The sequence below is a fragment of the Chiloscyllium plagiosum genome, unplaced genomic scaffold (assembly GCF_037043375.1).
Source record: "Chiloscyllium plagiosum isolate Xiang-an unplaced genomic scaffold, Cpla_swu_hap1 HiC_scaffold_43, whole genome shotgun sequence".
Taxonomy (NCBI): domain Eukaryota; kingdom Metazoa; phylum Chordata; class Chondrichthyes; order Orectolobiformes; family Hemiscylliidae; genus Chiloscyllium; species Chiloscyllium plagiosum.
Genome location: NW_028270181.1, coordinates 31276511 through 31298401, shown reverse-complemented (window position 1 = coordinate 31298401; position 21891 = coordinate 31276511). Strand labels below are relative to the sequence as shown.

Below are 21891 nucleotides of genomic sequence, written 5' to 3'. Positions count from 1 at the left end.
CTCTTTTTTTTTAATTTTGGTGCCCAGACTGAAGTTTTCCCAATAATAGAGAGCCTTCCCATTCATTCACAAACACCCGTTTGAAAAATTGCCTGTTGCTCAATGCGTACTTCTTCAAAAATATTGCAGAGTTGATTTTTTTCAGGGGGAAACTCGGAGCCGACGGAATTGCTTACTTGTGACTTTTATGAGGAAACTTTCATTTCAATGACTCAGCTCTGATTCTATACTGAGGGTTATCCCACTCTGTGTCACTGTCTAATTAAAGTTGACCTGGGGATTCCTCAGTTTTCTCCCCATCTTGCAGATGGGAAATTTCACTGGGGATAGTCCCACAATGCCTTTGGTCACATATGTGGTCTCATAGTGAGTGTTGAAAACAGTCACATCTTTATCATACATTTCACAAGCTTAGAACATTCCAAAATATAGAATGTAGAACTCTGATATCTCAGGACAAACAGAGCAGAGGGTATAGGACCTCCAGTTTGACATCTCACACTAAGAATGGCACCTTTGACAGTGTGGCACTTCTTTAATACTGAACTGAAGCATTTGTGGTGATTACATGCTCACCATCCCGGAATGGGACTTTGAACCCAGAACCCTTGGACTCAAAATGAGAGTTCTCCCACTGTGCCAAGGCTAATAATGTAAGCTATCACTTCACAACCACTTTACCCAACTTTGACACAGTCTACTGTTTGGTTGGGTCACCAGATAGCAGGCAGAGTCTCTCCCCCCCCCCCCCCCCCCACCAAAGCCAAGTGTCTCATTTCAATCACTTCCTTTACTGGAAGCAACAATCTTAGCACAGGCTGGAGAATAACTTGCCAGCATGTTACCTGTGTATCTTACTTATCAGATCCAGTTGCTTCAAAGCAAACAAAAGATCTGAAGAAGAGATACAAAACTATGAAGGAGATCCCTATTCCTGAATTAATGCATGTTATGTGTTATATATTCATTTTAGACACTCCCATTTCTGGCATATAAACTACTCTGCCTCTCGCTTGTTCTTTGAAAACCTATCTTTTTAAACATGCTTTCGGTTAGCGTGATATCCAATTTTGTCTTATGGTTCTGTAATGCACAATGGTATGGCTTTCTGTGCTAAAGGTCCTTTTTAAAAGTAAGTTTTTAGTTTATTTATTCACGGGACTTGGGTGCAACTGGCTAGACAAGGATCTATTTCCCAGTCCTAACCATCTTTGCAGTGGTGAATTGCTTTCTTGAAATAGTCCATTTGATGTGGGTTAGACCTACAGTGCTCTTAGGAGTATCAGTACTTTGACCCGACAACTTTGAAAGAACGATGAAATATTTCCAAGTCATTATGGTGGAAGGCTTAGAGAGGGACTTGAAGGTGGTGGTATTCCCATGTATCTGCTGCTTTTGTCCTTCCAAATGAAAGAGGTCACAGGATTGGAAGGTACAGTTTAAAGAGCCACGGTGTGTTGTGCATTTTGTAGGTGGTACACACTGCTGCTACAGAGTGTCAGTGGTGGAGACAGTGAATGTTTGTGGATGTGGTTCCAATCAAACAGGATGCTTTATTCTGGATGCTTTGAGCTTCTTGAGTGTTGCTGCAGCTGTACTCATGAAGGCAAGCAAGAAGTATTCCACACATTTTTGACTTTTTGCCTTGTAGATGATGGACAGACTGTGGAGAGTCAGGAGATTAGTTACTCACTGCTGACTTGCTTTTGTTACCATAGTACTTACACAGCTAGTCAAGTTCAGTTTCAGGTCAATGGCAACTTACAAGAATTTGATAGTAGGGTTCAGTGATGGTAAAACTTTGAATATCCAGGAGCGATGATTTGATTGTCTCGTGTTGGAATTGGTCATTGCCTGACATTTGTGTGACATGAATGTTATTTTCAGCCCAAAGCTGGAGTTGTCCAAATCCTGATGCAGATGAACATGGTTTGTTTCAGTATGTGAGGAGTTGCGAATGGCGTTGAACATCATGCAATCATTGGCAAAAACCAAATTTCCGCATTAATGATGGAGGGAACATGTCAATGAAGAAGCTGAAGATGATTGGGCTGAGGAATTACTCTGAGAAACTCCTGCAGCGATGTCCTGGAGCTGAGATGACTGACCCTCAACAGCCACAACTGTTACCCTATGTGCAAGGTATGACTGCTACCAGATTTCCCCATTCCTTTTGCCAATTTTCTTTTGACTCGTTTTGACTTGATGCAAAACTTGGTAAAATGTGGCCTTGATGTCAAAAGTTGCATTCTTACCTCACCTTTAGAATTCAACTCTTTCATCCTTGTTTGAGCAAAACCTGTAATAAGTGAAGAAGCTGAGAGACCCTGGTGGAATCCAAGCTGAGTATCAGTGAGTGAACAGATTATTACTGAAGAAGGGTCTCTTGATAGCACTGTTGATGATTAGCTCCCTCATTCCATTCGTGGTAATGTGCATATTTCTGAATGCATGATAAGGTGGCACCACTTTTCCAACTCTGACTGAGCATATTCTGGAATGTTTTATCACATTTAGATACTCCTATCATTGTCTATTCTTCCCACAGTCAATTGGTAAGTGAATTGTGTGGCACAGTGGTTAGCACTGCGGTCTCACAGCGCCAGGGACCCGGGTTCAGGTCCCACCTCAGGCAACTGTCTCTGTGGAGTTTGCACATTCTCCCTGTGTCTGTGTGGGATTCCTCTCGGTGCTCCGGTTTCCTCCCACAGTCCAAAATGTGCAGGTTAGGTGAATTAGCCATGCTAAATTGCTCGTAGTGTTAGGTGAAGGGGTAAATGTAGGGGAATGGGTCTGGGTGGGTTGCTCTTCGGAGGGTCTGTGTGGACTTGTTGGGCCGAAGGGCCTGTTTCCACACTGTAAGTATTCTAATTTAATCATTATTCATCTCCCCTCACCCTAATTCCCATCTCCTGTAATTTAATAACTAACAAAGGAAAGCAGAGCAAGAAAATGGTGAAAAAAGAAGAAAACAATTCATGCTCCTTGTTCTTTTCCATCATAGTTGCTTGCTGCTGAGAGGCAGAGATTAATTATTAACTCCTGGAGATTTCAGGAGTGCTGCCAACAGTATCATCACTTCAAAGTGACAAAGGCTTTCGACATTTTATAAATTCAGAATGGACTAAAGAGTTACAGCACTGCTTATATACAGTGGTGGAAGAAAACTTCCCCAAATACAACTGTCACAAACCTTGAAGCAGTTTGAAAACAGAACCACAGACCTATAGCTCATTCACAGAATGCCCCCCTATCTTTTTCGTATGAGTATAAATTTGCATTTAAGATGCACATGTGCTTGACAAAGATCTGGGTATTTTTGGCCACAGTTAGCACTTGTGTATCTTTTTGTGATGTTATTTTAGTGTGTGTCTGTAACATCAGTTAAGAGTCAGCAGCTCAACATATCCTGTGTAATATAGGCTTCCTCTTTCAAAAGCTGTCCAATTTATATCTCACTAACTGAAATTGTGGTCGGCTTAGAGAGAAGTGTGTTCTGCACAGACAAAATGCCTCGCATTTCTGGTGAGCTCTGCACTACTTAATTTCAAAACCCACAAAAACTTTCCATATTTGCCAAATTTCACATCCTTGCCTGTCCACCACTGTTCTCTGCTTTCACTCTGTCGTAGCTCTTAGATTGGCCTCAACCCCTTGGCTAAGTGGTCACTCTAGTTGTGGGAACCTTCACTCCATGTTATGTGATTCAGAGGAAAATATGACGCTCATCAGCCTGAAATCTTCAGATTCATGGTGCGGGTACAGTGGCTTAATGGTTACCACTGCTGCTGCACAACACCAAGGATTTGGGTGACTGTATGGAGTTTGCACATTCTCCCCATATCTACGTTGGTTTCCTCCCACCAGCTAAAGATGTGTAGGTTCGGTGAGTTGGCCGTGCTAAGTTGTCTGTACTGTCCAGCCATTTGCAGGCTAGGTGGATTAGTCACAGTGCTATCGGGTTATGGGAATGGGGTTGGGTTTGGGTGGGACGCTTTTCAAAGGGTTAGTGCAGATTTAATGGGCCAAATGGTCTCTTTCTGCATTGCAGAAATTCTACGATTCATGGCTGTCACAGCAATGGAACCTGCAGCACAGACTGCCTCTGTCCTCTGAAAGATAGAAGCTATCAATTGTGTAGTTTGTTGAATCTTAAGGCTACTCTGGTGTGAGTTTAATGGGTCCTTCTGCTGTGTTAAATTCAACCAAATATTTGCACATTCCTCATATTTATAGCCATCCATAAGCTTTTACTGTCTCTAGTTCCTAATTTATCTATCTCTCTGCTCTGCTCACAACCTTTCTGTTCTGTATTTTATTGATAGTATCATTTCGTCTGTTCTGAATAAGACACACCTTTCTGTTTCTTACACCTCACCTGATACAGAGTTTTGATAAGCTATCAAAGACAGACTTTGGTTCTATCCAGTTAATTCTCCTGTAAGCTTCAGTTTCTGAAGGGGGATGTGAGTCTAAATGAATACTCATTTAGTACATTGTGGTTTTGATCCATGATGGTTTTGGGAAGTGAATCCCATTGTAACTTCTAGTATTATCTTTTCAAGATAACTTTCCTAATTACACAACAGACCTTAAATCTCAGATCTTTAGGGGCTGATCAGTCTTATACCCCTGGTTAATTTAACCCAGAGTCCTCAAAATGAACTCTAAAAGTTCTATTTGGTAACTTCACTGTGAAGACTAAGATTCAGAGAGTGTGATATGGTGAATTTAAGTTGATTAACCAGCTAAGCCTACTTTCTCTATCGCAAAAGAAAACCCAAAATACTTTGGATGCTGGAGATCTGAAATCAAACAGAAAGTGCTGGAGAAATTCAGCATGTCTGACAGTATCCATGGAGACAGAGAAACAGAATTAATATTTTGAGTTCAATTGGATTTGAAATGTTCGCTCTTTCTCTTTCTCCACAGATGCTGCCAGACCAGTTGAGTTTCTCCAGTGAGTTTTCTGTTTTTACTGTCATTTCCCTATTCTCCTACCAATCCCCTGGTTCATACAGTGATTCCTTTTTCTCTTCATCCATCCACTTGGAGAAGGAGTAGCTTTATAGACTGTGACCCCCATAACCAGCTAATAGAGGGGTTACAAACCCGAGATGATTGTACTGCCCCCTCCTTCCCCATTGACAATTGGCAGTCTGGGCTGGGCAGAAACATGGAGGAATCAGATCAGCACATGCACAGGATGAGGGCATCGCAGGTGGGGGCAGAATTTATTGTCTTTCCCTAGCTACCTGAGGGCAATTAAGAATCAACCACCTTGTTGTGGGTCTAGAGTCTCACGCAGGCCAGACCAGGTAAGGATGACAATTCCTTCCCTGTAAGACAATAGTGAACCAGATAGGTTTTTTCTGACAATCACAGAATCCCTACAGCGTGGGAACAGGTCCACACCAACCCTGCGAAGAGTAACCCACCCAGACCCATTCCCCTCCATTTACCCATGACTAATGCACCTAACCCACATATCCCTAAACACTATGGGCAATTTAGCATGGCTTATCCACCTAAGATGCACATCTTTGGACTGTGGGAGGAAACCAGAGCACTCAGAGGAAACCCATGCAGACACATGGGAGAACATGCAAACTCCACGTAGACAGTCACCCGAGACTGGAATCAAACCCGGGCGCAGTGAGGCCTCACTGCTGACCACTGAGCCATCATGTCGATTCATAACTCTTAATTCCAGATTTTTATTGAATTCAAATCTACTATCTGCCATGCCATGACAGGATTCAAACTCTGATCCGCACAACATTACCTGGGTCTCTGATAATTCCAGGCTTGCTGGGCTGCTCCTGCACCTAATTTGTATGTGTCCAACACAGTCAAACTTAGCATACCCTGAACCAACATCAACCCAAATCCAGTGCCTATAAATAGTAATACCAGTTTGAGTGACTGATCCAAGTGAGGCGCACTCAACCACACGCTGGTCAGGCACTGGAAACATCACTGGCAAGACCCCAAGGGTGAGAGACCCTCCCCCACTATCCAGTGACCAGTGGTCAGCAGTACCAGTGCAAAAGGCCATGGCTGCTGTTGGATGGTCATACAGGATTGCCATGGACCCCGTGTGATTAATGGTGGAGTCTAGCACAAGGAGGATGGAGAAGTCAAAAGCAAAGCTGAAAGGGTGGCTCCCTCTTCCACAAAGAACAAACACTCTCCCTGCCTGATGTCTCTCATTCAGGCATTGACTGCCTTTCATCACCTCTGTCCTCTCTCACACCAGGTGCTTGTGCTGTTTTCTGTCATGTCCCCATGTAGCATTGCAGCTTGTTCAATTCCAGCAGGGGCAGGGATGCAGCAGTCAATGGTCCCCAGTCGGCGACTTAAGGGTTTCTATTGGCAGCAAGGTTGACCATGGGCTTTCCCACTCCAATAGACATGTGATGGCATCAGGGTTCAGATACGGCACCACCCTGGACTTCCAAACTCCAGGGCAGAACATTCCACAACTCTAATCTTCCAACTCCAACCTTCATTCCTCACCCAAATCTCTGAATCATGTGGTCACCTCTAAAATCTGTGTTTATTATTCATGGAACTCCACGTTTGAGACCTTCCAATCAAGGCTATTGCCCCTGCCATTGTACTGAAACCACAGGAACAGTTTTTCTGTAAATATCAAATGACATCCTACATAACTGTCAAGCCTCCTTAATCAGTCTGCTGCCTTTGTCACAATGACCATGCCACTGTGCCCCAGAGCTGTCCTCAATCATTCAGCTAGGGAGCATCATATTCATCTGATTCTACTCACAAGAACCCAGTGGGAGCTGAGTATCTCTTCTCATTTCTGCACTGTTATGCTAAGGAGCTAACCTTGCCCTGCCTCAGCCTCCCATTTCGATCTACAGCTGTACCTCAGTGACATCTTCAGAAAGTCCAGTGTCTACATATACGCTGGTAAAAGCCAGAGTCCAAGAGTGTGGTGCTGGAAAAGTACAGCCGGTCAGGCAGCAACCGAGGAGCAGGAAAGTCGACGTTTCAAACATAAGCTCTCCATCAGCCAGCTAACAGCCAGCTCTGTCTCATGATCATCTTTTCCAATTCATCTTCTTTCTGCTGAAGCAGTGCCCACGACTGGGTGAGCAGAGAGGGCCTCTTGTCGGAGTGTTGGGTCTCCACGACAAACACCTTGTCCATACACTCACTTCTTCTCATAGGCCGCTAATTGAGACTGAACTGAATCCTTGACAACATCGATGTTGTATTTGAGGTTGAGGTAAGCTTCCGACCACATACCTGTAACATCACAAAGACTATTTCCTCATGTCATCTGACCCTGTCCTGCCTCAGCTCATCTGCTGCTGAAACCTTTACACATTTTTTTGGTTACCTCTAGGCTCAGCGATGTTAACACACTCCCATCTGACATCGCTCTGCCCATTCCCTAATCTCAAACCAAGTCCCATCACTACCTGTGCTCAACCACCTACACTGACTCCTGGTTAAGCAATTTATTGGTGTTAAAATTCTCATCCTTGTTTTCAAATCCCCCCCCCACAATAGCTTCTCCACCACCAGCTTCCTCTCCATATCACTGTAATCTCTTCCTGTTCCACTATCTCCTAAAATGGCTGCCCTCCTATAACTCTGGCCTCTTCGACAATCTCAGTTATCGTCACTCTACCATGAGATTCTGTGCCTTCAGCCACAGTGGACTGAACCTCTCTAAACCTCTCTGCCTCATGCTTTCCACTTTAAAGATACTCCTTCAGATCTACCATTTTGACTAAAGTTTTTGTTTATCTTCCCTGATATTTCCTTATGTGGCTCAATGACTAGTTTTATATTAATGCCCCTATGGTCGACTTTGGAGCATTTATTACATTAAAGGAGTTAAATAAATGAAAGTTGCTGAATTTATTTCACTTTATGCAAATCCCTGATAATCTTGAAGACCACTATTCAATTTCCCATTAATCTTAAGGAAAACAACACCAGCTTGTCCAGTCTCCCCATCCCTGAAAACCCTTTCCCTTGGTACCTCTCTGGAAGATCTCCCATGCACTCTCTCCAAGGTCCTGGAATTTTTTTTCTGAATTTATAACACCTGTCATCAGCAACTGTCTGGGATGTTGTGATAAATGTGGCTGATCCACAAACTTTTTGTGTACAATCAAAATATCAAATTATAGACCAGTCTTGGAAATGTTTGAGCATATATAGATTATGCCACAAAACACAGAAAGATGTTGAGGTCAAACATTGAATGTTTACAAGGAGTTAGTAGTTCTTAGGGTTAAAGGAATCAATGAGTACGGGGAGAAAATGGGAGCGGGGTTAATGAATCAGCCATGATCAGATTAAATGACAGAGCAAGCTCAAAGGGCAAAATAACTTACTCCTGCTCCTATTTTCTATATTTAACGCTAGATCAAGGGTCTGCATCCGGTTGTCCGAGAGTATTAAAATTCCATTAAAATTGCAATGGGAGCAGTCCATATTTGGGGAGTAGTTGGGACACTGACAGCAAGTGATCGTGGTTAAATGGACCATGAAGTATCAGCAACACAGCTTCTATTCATACTTACTTCATATACAGCTGAGGTCACAGGGTCTGGGCTTCACAAGTCTGGCAGTTTGCAAAGGTTAGCTTTCTCGTGGTTTATTCAGTATTTTGAAGAAATTTTTTCAGTGAGAATGGGCAAAGCTGGCTAGTCCAACATTTATTGACCATTCCAAATTTCAACCTGGTGAAAGTGAGCTCCAATCTTTGGGTCATAGATAAATCCATAGATAAACCTTCCATGTCATTATTGGGAGTGGGGGAGTTCCAGGATTTTGACCCAACGATACATGTAGGGGCCATGAACTATTTCCAAGTCAGGATGGTGGGTGGCTTGGATGGGACATTGCAGGTCATGGTGGAGGGAGTGGATGCTTGTGGAAGGTGTGCCAGTTACACAGCCTTAAGAAGGGCATATTGTGTTTGGTGTGTGCAATATGGACATTACCAAATAAAAGCCTGAATTTGAAAAGTTAGATTGTGAGGAGTGATTATACAGCTGGGGTTTTACCTCCCTGATTTGAGATGTTGAAGAAATTATTCAAAATTTGTGAGTTATTATGGGAGCAGATAGATGGGTATATATGAAGAAATATTTCTGCTGGTTTTGGAGTCAAAGACAAAGCTTTATTTTCTAAAAAAAAAATTACATCCTCTAGACCACTCAGAAGTGAAATTAGGAAATGTTTCTGCAAGTAAAGGGTGGGAAATGTTTAGAAATCTTTTCTGCAAATCGATGTTATATCAATTCTTCATCAAAACTCAAAAACCTTTGATGGTGTCAACCCTATTGAGCATTGCTGGAGCTGCACCCATCTAGCAAGTGGGGAATATTCCATCATGCTCCTGACTTGTGCCTTTGTTGATGGTGGACAGGCTTTGGGGGTTCAGGAGGTGAGTTACTCACTGCAAAATTCCCAGCCTCTGACCTGACCACCAATAAGGGAGCAGTAGTTCAAGAAGACCTTTCCAATCAGCCAGGTCCAAGAAATTCAAATAACTACATCTACTAAAGAGTGGGAGCAATACAAAAGATAGGGATAGGGGTTAGTAAGTGATAAAATATACTGTACCTGTGAATCAATATCAAGCACTGAGCTGTGCTCTAAGAGAGCAGAGCAGACAGGTTACAGAGGCTAAATTCTTAGCCAAAGGACTTAAGAATTTCTGTACCCAGATGCCCAGATCGTACTCTACAGTAAGTTTGATAGAATTCTGTGTGTGAACAAACTACATCACTAATAACAATTAAACATCTTGATTTTGAATAATGTTGATTCTGCCCAGTGATATTTTAGCCTGTGTCTTGCTGACTGGAATGATCTTCTCAAAATCCCATGTCTCTGCCCTTATTCCATAATTCCCTTATACTTTTCTACCACCAATATTTATTCAATTGTTTTTGTAAAGAAAATGTCTCTACCATAGTAGCATTTTTTGGAAAATTATTATTTGTTGTACAACGAAAGCCAGGAACAGGAATAGATCATCCAGTCTGTTGAGTCTGCTCTTCCACAGACTTGTATTGTGGCTGATCCGCACCTTGACTTCATTAACCCTCCTTGGCTCTGTAACCCTTTAAACCCTTGCTTAACAATGGCACATCAATCTCAGTTTGTAAACATTCACTTGACTCTCAGTCTTTTGGAGGGACCTCGGACCACAGGAGTAGGATGAGGCCATTCGGTCTCAAGATCATGTGCCAGCATTCAATATGATCATGGCTGATCAGTGACCTAAATCGATACAGCCACCCTGACTCAACACCATAAAACAAACAGATCGTCTGACCTTTATCACATTGTGGCAGTGTACTGTGCACAATTGCTGCCTTGTTTACTCCATTACAACAGTGACTACATTTCCAAAGTACCTCATTGGCTGTAAGTGCTTTGAGAGGTCATGACCCAGTAAACACAAGATTTTTGAGTTTAGATGAAGAATTGATGTAACATCGATTTGCAGAAAAGATTTCTAAACATTTCCCACCCTTTACCTGCAGAAACATTTCCTAATTTCACTTCTGAATGGTCTAGAGGGTGTAATTTTTTTTTTGAAAACTTAGCTTTGTCTTTGACTCCAAAATCAGCAGAAATATTTCTTCATATATACCCATCTATCTGCTCCCATAATAACTCACAAATTTTGAATAATTTCTTCAACATCTCAAATCAGGGAGGTAAAACCCCAGCTGTATAATCACTCCTCACAATCTAACTTTTCAAATTCAGGCTTTTATTTGGTAATGTCCATCTTGCACACACCAAACACTATATGCCCTTCTTAAGGTCTGATGACCAGAACTTAACATAGTGCACCAGCTGTAGACGAACCAGAGCTTTCTACAGTATGGATTAACTGTAATCCCATTGTATTCTAGTCCCGGGGATATGCAGGATGGTCATGTAGTGGTAATGTCACTGGACTGCTAATCCAGAGGGCAAGACTAATGCAGCTGGCAGAATTTAAATTGGATTAATAAAATTCAGAATAGAAAGCTATTCTCAGTGATGGTGACCATGAAACAAACATCTATTGTCACAAAACTCATCTGGTTCAGTAATGTCCTTTAGGGATAGAAACCTGCCATCCTTCGCCACACTGGCTGACATGTGAATCCAGACCCATGGTAATGTGATTGTCTCTTAACTGCCCTCTGAAATGGCTGAGAAAGCCCTTCAGTTTAAGGGCCATTAGAGATTAAGAACTAACACTGGTTTTGCCAGTGATGCTCACATCACAAGACAGAATACATTTATTCTAAAAGTTCTAAATATGTCCAAGCAAAATATAAAGAAGTTAACATAGGTGTTGCTAATTCTATGCATAACATACTCAAAGTTTATGGTGCTGTTTGTTGAAGTATCACAAAGGGTAAGGCAACTTCATTACAAATGTTGCTTTTATAAGAAGAGACCAGTTAATTTCATTTTTGAAACTTACTCTCATTGATGGCCTCTTCCACAGCGGAGATGAAAACAGTTGGCTCATCGTCACATGATACTTGTTTCCAGTTCTTCCAGTCTCTGAACAAGTTCTGTAGTTCTGTCGTTTCTGTCACTCCACAAAACAGCAGGACGACTTTGTGTCCGGGGTACAGTGCCCTCTGCAGCCCCTGCTCTACCTGGGGTAGTGCCAACAACTCCACAAGCTGCGGTGATAGTAGAACCAAGAGACACTTACATCTCCTAAACTGACTGTAATCCCGGTTTGAAAACAAAGTGTTCTTGCTTACTGTGTAGGGCAGAACGTTGAAGGTTGATGCGAGCAAACTGTCCAGGTAAACACTCCACTCATTCGCATCCTCTCCAGAAAGAATTGTCACCTCAGATCTGGCCTTGTTTCCTTGAAGAGAAATTAAACATTATTAATAATTTCACGACAAAATCTTTCATTTTCAGCCTGATTCAATATTCCTAAGAAGACAATGAGGCTACATTCCTTCATGGAGGTATATGCATAGCTTCCATGCTCCAAATGGAAATGGTGGAAATTTCCTCCATTGGAGGTAAGGAGTATCATAACAGAGCCCCATCCCATTCTGATGTGAGACCCATTGACGAGATTCAGTGAATTCTGGCTATCTGCCTGTGGCAGAAGGAAACTAAATCCAGCCTCTGACATGGCTGACCATGACCCCCACCTCTAACATCTCTCAAACCAGTTAGAGAATGGGATTGTGCCAGTCCAGTTCAAGCCTTATTTATCCAGTTATAGCCAGGGAATCACCTGTACTGGCTTCTCTTCCCAATCCAGCACTATATCCTTTGGAAACCATATCTTGGAACCCCACCAACTTCTCATCTACAGTACCTCAATAACACCATCCAAAAAGGTCTGTTTACACCTGTACGTCAATGATACTCTTCACCACTACTTCTCACTGACCCTCTTTCAAGTCCTCACCTGCCTCAGCTCATCTGGAACACTCACTCTCATTTGTAACTTCTAGACTATTTTAATATATACCTGCTTTACCTTCCATATTCTATCCTCTGTAGAAACAGATTTTACACAATTGTGCCACTTATGTCATGTCTTGCTCCATGTTCTATGCATCTAGCTGTCCTGCATTCACTGCCTGACATTGATCTCCAGCTTAACTACAAACTTGGCTTTGAAAATCTCATCCCTGTTTCCAATGACAGACTCTATCCTTAGACTGCTTTGAGGTGTTTGACCTCAGGCAAGGTGAAATAAGAGCACCAGAATAATCCTCAGCATTTCTGCTTCAGAGAAGTGTAAATAAGCCAAACGTTGTGTTCAGAACCACAATCATAGAGTCATAGAGATGTACAGCACGGAAACAGTCCCTTCGGTCCAACTCATCTATGCCGACCACATATCTTAAATTAATCTAATCCCATTTGCCAACATTCAACCCATATCCCTCTAAACCCTTTCTATTCATATACCCATCCAGATGCCTTTTAAATGTTGTAATTATCCCAGCCTCCACCACTTCCTCTGGCAGCTCATTCCACATGCGCACCATCTTCTGCAAGATAAAGTTGCCCCTCAGGTAACTTTTATATCTTTCCTCTCACACCTTAAACCTATGCCCCCTAGTTTTGGACATCCCTACCCTGGAGGAAAGACAAACACTATTCATCCTATCCACGCCCCTCATGATTTTATAAACCTCTATAAAGATCACCTGCAGCCTCCGACACTAGGGAAAATAGCCAATAGTCATTTGTGGTGTCTACTGGAAGGAGCACAGAATGATAGTCTCTGTTAGAGGACTACATAATATGAAGGTCTCTGCTGGGAAAACCACACAGTGTGATGGTCTTTGCTGGATTTGTTTTAGATTAGATTACCTACATGTGGAAACAGGCCCTTCAGCCCAACAAATCCACACCGACCTGCCGAAGAGCAACCCACCCAGACCCATTTCCCTCTGACTAATGCACCTAACACCATGGGCAATTTAGTATTGCCAATTCACCTGACCTGCACATCTTTGGACTGTGGGAGGAAACCAGAGCACCCGGAGGAAACTCATGCAGACACGGGGAGAATGTGCAAACTCCCCACAGACAGTCACCTAAGGTTGGAATCGAACCTGGGATCCTGGTGCTGGAAGGTGCACAGGTGTCTATGCTGGATGAGGATGGGATCGTACTCTGCAGTTATGTGATCGTCGAACTTTCTGAATCTTGACCATTTAACCTCACATACACCAAATAATCACGTAGCAGGATGCTCAACACCCAGCACAATCCAGCAAACAGCTAACATTGTCAAAATAGGTAAATTGAAAATTGACCTCCAAAAATTAGAGTAAAATTTGACCTCTATTTCAATTTGAATGTTGTCACTTTTTTTATTAAATTATTGATGGAATGGTTTAAATTATTTGACTCGTTGAGCACTAGCTTGAAACAGCAATCAGGTAATGGGGTTTTATTCCACTATTTTCAATGACTACTGAGCATTTCAACATTAGGAAGACCAGCAGTAATGACTGCTTAACTAATGATCACAGACATAAAAGAAAGCTGCAAAACCACTCAACCTTGAGCGTCATAGCTCCTGTTACAATTAATATCATCAATTTGGTAATAATTCCATATCAAGTACTGAAGGGTTCAAGGCTAAGATCTTATCTTTTATTCATTCATGGATGTGGGTGTCACTGGCCAGGCCAGAATTTATTACCCATCCCTAACCACCCAAAGGTGTCTACTATATTGCTGTGGGTCTGCGGTCACATGTAGCTCAGACTAGGTAAGGATGGCAGTTCCCTTCCCTTGACGGCATTAGTGATGGGCTTTTCCTGATAATTGACAATGGTTTCATAGTCAACATTACAGTCTTAATTCGAGATTTTTATTGGATTCAAACGCCGACCATCTGAACATTTTCAAAAATCTCTGACTTTATAGTCTAGCGATAATACTACGAGGTCGTCATCTCCCGTTACGCAGAGAATGCTGGGAAATGTAACCATTCTGATGGCTGCTCAGAATGCTGAATGATGGGACATTCAGCTGTATATGGGATGCATTTTGATTCAAACTGAAGTATTTTATTTCGAAATGAATTTTTCCAACAACAATTTCAACAGAACTGCTGACAGAGTTATATTAGTTAATTAGTTCCTGATTTTCAGTGTTGCATCTTGTGCTTTCATTTTTCACAGAGATGTTAATGATAAGAATAAAATGCAAAGTCCCACAGGGATTTCTAAACTTTTTGAAGTATCTCTTTTGACCTGAATGAGTGGCATGTGACTGTGGCCCTCGGGATTTAAACCCTCTGTGGGTGCCATGTGTGAGTGGGCACAGCACCACCTCCTCATCTTCCAACCCTGCTGAGGGTTGAAGTGGGAAATAGAAACTTCTGTACAGAGTGAACTTCTGACATGAAATTGATGTTTACATGACCACACAGACGGTCTGTTTAAATGTACTGTACCCAATTTGCAACAGCTTAATGTTAACAATGTCTGCATTGTATTTACTAACAAACAGTCAGAGAATCAAGAGAGAGCTACAGCAGAGAAAAAGGCCATCACATCCGCACCAGTCAAAAACAACTACTTAACTTTACGAATCCTATTTTCCAACATTCGGCCCATAGCCTTGTGTACCTTGGCATCGCAAGTGTGCTTCTAAATACTTTTTAGATGTTATGAATGAATGTTTCTGCCTCTACCACTCTCACGATCCTCACTTTGGTAAGTACAAAAGCAACGCACAGCATTGTTTTGTCAAATCGTTTGTCACGGGCACCAGTTATCCTGCAGGCTGATTAGATTAGATTCCCTCCAGTGTGGAAACAGGCCCTTCGGCCCAACAAGTCCACACTGACCCTCCAAAGAGTAACCTACCCAGACCCATTTCCCTCTGACTAATGCACCTAGCACTATGGGCAATTTAGCATGGCCAATCCACCCTAACCTGCACATCTGATGTTGAGAGATAACAGATTCTCATTCAGGTTTCCCCTTGTCTGGCAGGCACGTCCCTTAACACCGATGTTAAGGTCACCATGGAACTCTGTAACCATAACAACAGGAGGGATCATGGAGAAAAAGGAATACTGAAATTCACTGAGTGAAAATTGAGCCAGATTTGTTTCTTGGATATCAGGACTGCCCTAGAAAGAGAGACTGGGCAAACTGGGGCCTGTATTCTGCAAAAATAAGAGCTGATCTCATTGAAACCTACAAAATACTTAAAGGGATAGACAGGGTGAATACCAGAAATACATTTCCCCTAGCTGAAGAGTCTAAAACCAGGGGGTACACTTTACAAATAAGAACTGTGCTTTAGAACTTCAATGAGGAGATTTCTTTGTACTCCAGGCTTGGTAAATCTTTGGAATTTTCTACCCCAGAGAGCTGTGGAAGCTCAGTCTCTGTATATATTTAAAGTAAATGCTGATAGATATCGGATTCTCAATGGTTTAAAGGGTTTTGAGGATGGAATAGGTAAAAGGTGTTCAATTAGTTATGATCATATTAAAATTAGATTAGGTTACCTACAGGAGAGAAACAGGCCCTTTGGCCCAACAAGTCCACACTGATCCTCCAAAAAGTAACCCATCCAGACCCATTCCCCACCTCTACCCTATATTTACCCCTGACTAATGCACCTAACACTATGGACAATTTAGCATGGCTAACTCACCTGCCCTGCACATCTTTGGATTGTGGGAGGAAACCAGAGGAAGCCCACGCAGACAGAGGGAGAATGTGCAAACTCCACACAGTCAGTTACCAAAGGCTGGAATCGAACCCAGGGCCCTGGTGCCGCCCCATAACTGATGGAGCAGGCTTGACAGGCCAAAATGGCCTTCTCCTGTTCCAAATGATCCTATGCTGATTCTTTTCATCAATTGGTGTTCCATCTATTCAATGACAATAACATAAGCCTACCCTTTGCATCAAAAGGTCCTGGGTTCAAGTACCCCTCTCGGAACTGAGTTCAAATCCAGGCTGACCCTCCTAGTGCAATCTTCACTAAATAGAGGTTCCATGTGCCCTTTTATCCTGATGGATATAAAACATCCCATGGCATTATTCTTGGATGTTCTCCCTGGTTCCCTAGTTAATGTTTATCCCTAAACCTAGACACAGTAACTGGCTACAGCCCCATCACAGTTTTTGGGATCATGTACAATCCAACAGTGACTCCACTTCAAAACTATTTCATTGGCTCCAAGGCATTTTGCGACAGCCTATGGCAACAAAAGACACAACATAAACGCTCAGTCTTTCTTTAAAGTTATTTCTGCAGTATTAAAGTTCCCCGTTAGCATGCTTGTAGAATTCAACACAATTCCTCCATCAATCCGGCATGGTGGCAGTGGGCGGCACAGTGGCCCAGTGGTTAGCACTGCTGCCTCACAGCGCCAGAGACCCGGGTTCAATTCCCGCCTCAGGCGACTGACTGTGTGGAGTTTGCACGTTCTCCCAGTGTCTGCTGAGGTTTCCTCCGGGTGCTCCGGTTTCCTCCCACCATCCAAAGATGTGCAGGGTCAGGTGAATTGGCCATACTAAATTGCCCGTAGTGTTAGGTAAGGGGTAAATGTAGGGGTATGGGTGGGTCGGCGGGTCGGTGTGGACTTGTTGGGCCGAAGGGCCTGTTTCCACACTGTAATCTAATCTAAATCTAATCTAATCTAAATTCCCATACAGCCAGCCAGCACTTGCAGGCACATTAATCCAAACAGGCATTGTGAAGGCTGACAGTTCAGATCTTGTGTTATGACCAATCTTTCCACAGCACAAGGTTTGTTATCTAAATAATGTGTGGGAAAGCTTTTAGCCAGTGAAGGTTGCAAATTATTTCCGATGTAGCCATACTCTCTCTATACATCTCCCCAAAACCAGCCACAGCTGAACCATTTATAAACTGCAATTTCTCTGATATGGATACCTTCCTGACCAAGATTGTCATTCTTTTAATAGAATGCGCAATGTTAACCTTGTTTAAAACCATTTACAAATCTATCAACCCTGTTTCAACTTTGTAAAAGTCAGTACTGGAATCCAGTTACTTAATGCGTCTCTATCAGAATCATTAATTCAGTTGCGTCCCATTTATCAGGTATTCAAAGACAAAAAAAATCAGGGGAGAGTTTATTTTTATTTACTGAACTACAAGCTGCCTGCTTCCTGAGTGGATTTCAGGGAAACCATTGATTGATTTCAGAACAAACATCAATGGTCTGCTCCTGATCAGATGTGAAAATATTTCACTGGAGAGCTTTTGTGATGAATCTGCTCAATTTGACGTGTTCTCATGCAAGCCCAACTGCTGAAATACAGATTAAGGTAAGAAAACAGTAAAAATGTACACACTGGGTGGACACCCCTCGTACATACAGCACTTCCTGTTTTATGATCACTTAAAATCTCCATCGCACTCCATCTTTCTTGGATACCTCTGTCATAGTTCTCCTACAATTTTCCAGTGATGTTCATGCTGCAAGTTCAAGGAACAGCACATTCCACTCTCCAGGCTTCTGGGATTATCACTAAATTTAACAACTTGAGCCCTGTTTGTTGCTTCCCAAACAGCAGATTTGGTTGATGGAGGATGACTATCTCAGGGCCCCTGGAGGTGGTAAGGGGTGGTTACTGTTGGGTGGGGGAGTCTGGCCGAGTGATTGGTCTTTCTCTAGCAGTACCCAGCTAGGAGGATGTTGGGCACCTACTTTCTCCTGCTCTATCCCATAGTCAGGTTGACCTTCTCTTTTTGTTGGATTTTCTCAGCTTCCTTCCCGCTCTGATATTCTGTTGTTGCCATGCGTATCTCCTCTTGACCCAGTTTTTCCTTTTCTCTCTCACCCAAGTACCATCTGCTTTTACTGCAATCATTCCTTCTATCACTTGCTCACCCCTGCCTTTTATCTCATCAGGTTTGTCCTTCGACTGTCCGCAGACCCGCTGCTTTCTGTTTGTATAAAAGCTGACAGTCAGTTCTAATGAAAGGTCATTGACCTAAAACTGTAATTCTGCTTATCTCGCCATAGCTGTTGCCAGATCACAGAGAGACTGAATAGTTACAGCATAGGAGGAGGCCATTTGGCCCATTGTGTCTGCACTAGCCGTTCTAATGAGAATTTCATTTCGTGCCATTCTTCTCCCTATAACCCCGCATATTGCTCCTTTTCAAATAACTATCAAATTCCTTTATGAAAGTGTTGATTGAACCTGCTCCCACCACATTCTTCGGCAGTGCATTCCAGATCCAAAGCATGCACTGCATGATAAAATTCCTCTTCTGTCACCATTGTTTCTTGTACCAATCACCTGAATTCTCTGCCCTATTATTTCTGATCTTTTAACCAATGAGAGCATATTTTCCCTACATACCCTGTCCAGATCCTCTATGATTCTGATCTCTATTAAATCTTCGCTCTTCCCCACAATCCTAACTTCACCAAACTATCTACTATAAAGTTGGTCATCCCTGGAACCATTCCCTTTAACGTTTTTTGCACTCTCCCTAAGACTTTCACATCTTCCCGAACGTGGGGCATCCAGAGCTGGATGCAATAGTCCAGTTGAAAAGAGACCAGTGTTTCATACAAGTTCATCATACTCCCAGCTCTTGTATTCTATATTCTTCTTTTTATTATTATTTCAAGAGGTGCAGGTATCACTAACTAGGCCATCATATGCTGCCTGCCTATCCCTAAGTGGAAGATGGTGGCTTTGACCTAATATCACTGAATTAGCAATTCAGAACCTCAGGACAATGTCCTTGGCTCAAATCCCACAGTGGAATTCAATATCAACTGAAATAAACAGCTAGTATAACGATGACCACTGTCAATTGTTGCAAAAAAAGAAAGAACTGCAGATGCTGGAAATCCGAATCAAAAACAGAAATTTCTCTCCGCAGATGCTACCAAAGCAATTGAGATTTTCCAGCAGTTTCTGTTTTTTGTTTCAATTGCTGTAAAAACCCATCTGGTCCACAAAAACCCTTCAGGGAAGGAAATCTGTCATCCTGACCTGGTCTGGCCTGCATGTGATACCAGGCCCACATCAATGTGCTTCGCTCTAATTTGCCTTCTGGGCATTATGGGGTGGGCAATAAATTCTGGCTCAAACAATGATACCCACATCCAGTGAATAAATGAAAAAAAGTGCCCTTAATAAAGTTAGGGTGAACCACCTTCTTGCATTGTTATATACTGCATGCTTATATATATGTCTCTCTCTCAAACTATCCTGCCACTTTCAATGACTCATATACACCCTGCCCGTTTGGAATTGCACCTATTATTGGATATTGTGTGGCCAGGTTCTTCCTATCAAAATAAATCACTTGATTCTTTTTCATTTGCCACCTGTCTGTCTGTTCCATATGCTGAGGTGTTTTTGTGGGTCGATACTATCCTGGTCATCATTGACAATCCATCTATGTGTCATATCATCTGTAAGTTCTGAAATGGTGCCTTCAACCAAAGTCTTCATCATTTATATATCAGGAAAAGCAAGGCTCCCAACAGTGACCCCACAAAAACCTTCCGCCAGTTGGACGAACAGCCATCAATGTTACACTGAGCATTCCCAATATCTTTGTTTCGCTTTTATCAGAGGTCTTCTTTCATTATGGAGAATCATTTGTCCATCTTTGGGAAAGATGGGAGTAGAATGGAGGGAGACACTTTATAGCTCTCAAAAAATCACAATGGGCCAAATAGCCTTGTTCTATGATGTTTGCTCCTGTAATCAAAACCTGCTGACAAACGGCAAGGCCGGTACAATTATCAGGAGAATTAGGCTGCAGTGGCAAGGTTTGGTGGTAAAGACAAATGGCAAAAAAATGGAAGTAACAACTCATTAGAATCCATCAGCAAGCAACCAGCCTTCAGATGTAAGACTAAAAATTCTACATCCACTGATATGCACCAAGACAGACAAATAGACAAACTGATTTCCATGTATTTCCATTACAGACTTTCTAAGAATTTCCTTATATTCCTCATTCAGTTTAGATGATAGTTTCACAAATCCACACACAATTGTAAAACTATAAATCAGTTAATAACATCATGGAACCTAATTTAAACCAGCCCATTCTATCACAATAATTATTGATTGTATAAATTGCACATTAAATCATCTAAAACTGACAGGAACACATCGCATAACATCATTTAAGGCCAATTACATGTTATAATTTGAATCTCCTTCAGGACAAATCTTGTGAAAAATGAACAATTACAATCGACAATTAGATTTGCTTTTCTGAAGCAAAATGAAGCTGTCATTACTGATGTATATTTTAAGTAAAAGTTAGTTGTAATTAACTTGCTTGGTCATGTTATGGCACAACTCTAGATCAAATGGACTTGAGCCCAGCCCCCACACCCGGCTCAGAGATAGGGACACTACCACTGTGCCACACAAAAGTTGTAACAAAATTGTAATTCATATTGGCAAAATCAATTCGGGGACGTGGTAACGAGGGAAAGCTAACGGTGCACCAGATATTTTTGGAGGAACACATTGTAGGAATCTAATCTAAACTAACATGTCGGAAATATGGAAAGGTGTGTGTTTTTGACACCAATGTTCGGATCTGTCCTGTGTTTACAGCATTTTGCGTTGAATTCTCTTTTTAAAAAACATCAGCGATTTTCCATGTGGGGTGAAGGATTTCAGGGATGGAAGGAGGTGTTCCCACTCACTGTTTTTGTAAGGGGACTGGAGAGATAGTTCCAAATAGTGCCGGGATAGCAATTATCAAAGTCCAGCACCAGCTGAATATTCCCGGGAATGGGAATTCTAAGGCACACTCAGCACGCCCTGCCCCAAACAATAATCCAGTGAAAGTGAGTTTAACCTTGGAAATGTACACAGCGCGACCCCATGGATGAAGAGGGAGCAGGGCGAGATAAGCAGGAGGGGGAGGGCAACAGCAGTGGGAATGGGGTGAAAAATACCCCCATTCTCTGATACTCTGATCCATTGAATGTAACAGAAATTTTAAATAAGCTGCGATGTTCTGCTGGGGAAGGGATAATTTAGCAACTGTCCTCAGTCTTTCTACAGTGTCAGCCAGGTTGACCCCCAAACACAAACACCCCTCGGGAGGAGGGGGTCTCGAATAGTCACGGCGGGTGGGAGGGCATTCAAACAGGGGGCTTCAGAATAATCACCCCGTTCAATCCCGACCACGACATTAAAATCAAAAGACATCATTTTCCACTTTGCCCCATCTCTGGTAGTTCACTTGGTAGAAGTTTAAACGGAATTGATTCCTTTGTCAAGGGAATAATCCAGGATCTCTTTCGGCCAGTTCTGTTAAAACAAAAAAAGTTTGACCAGACTCTGTGGCTCGCTCCCCGGTTTTGAAGGTCACGAAGAGGCCGGT

The 21891-nt window shown here is 42.4% G+C and overlaps 1 protein-coding gene and 1 long non-coding RNA gene across 5 annotated transcripts in view; one reads left to right on the top strand and one right to left on the bottom strand.

Annotated features, from left to right (window-relative positions):
* pik3ap1 (phosphoinositide-3-kinase adaptor protein 1) overlaps nt 1-21891 on the bottom strand; it is a 103875-nt gene that overhangs the window by 81462 nt on the left and 522 nt on the right. For 2 of the 4 annotated variants that reach the window (XM_087982524.1, XM_043678652.2), the window contains exons 1-2: nt 21677-21888; nt 11486-11887 (exon numbers count right to left, since the gene is read on the bottom strand). In XM_087982524.1, coding sequence (XP_087838650.1) covers nt 11486-11887; nt 21677-21719 — 445 coding nt within the window. In that variant the 5' untranslated portion in view covers nt 21720-21888. Of the gene's footprint in view, nt 1-11485; nt 11888-21676; nt 21889-21891 lie in introns of those variants that run through there. The other 2 variants (XM_043678650.2, XM_043678651.2) reach the window with 2 other exon arrangements.
* LOC148137460 (uncharacterized) overlaps nt 15044-21891 on the top strand; it is a 65064-nt gene continuing 58216 nt past the window's right edge. The window contains exon 1 of the long non-coding RNA XR_015754285.1: nt 15044-15227. This is a non-coding gene — a long non-coding RNA (uncharacterized LOC148137460). The remainder of the gene's footprint in view (nt 15228-21891) is intronic.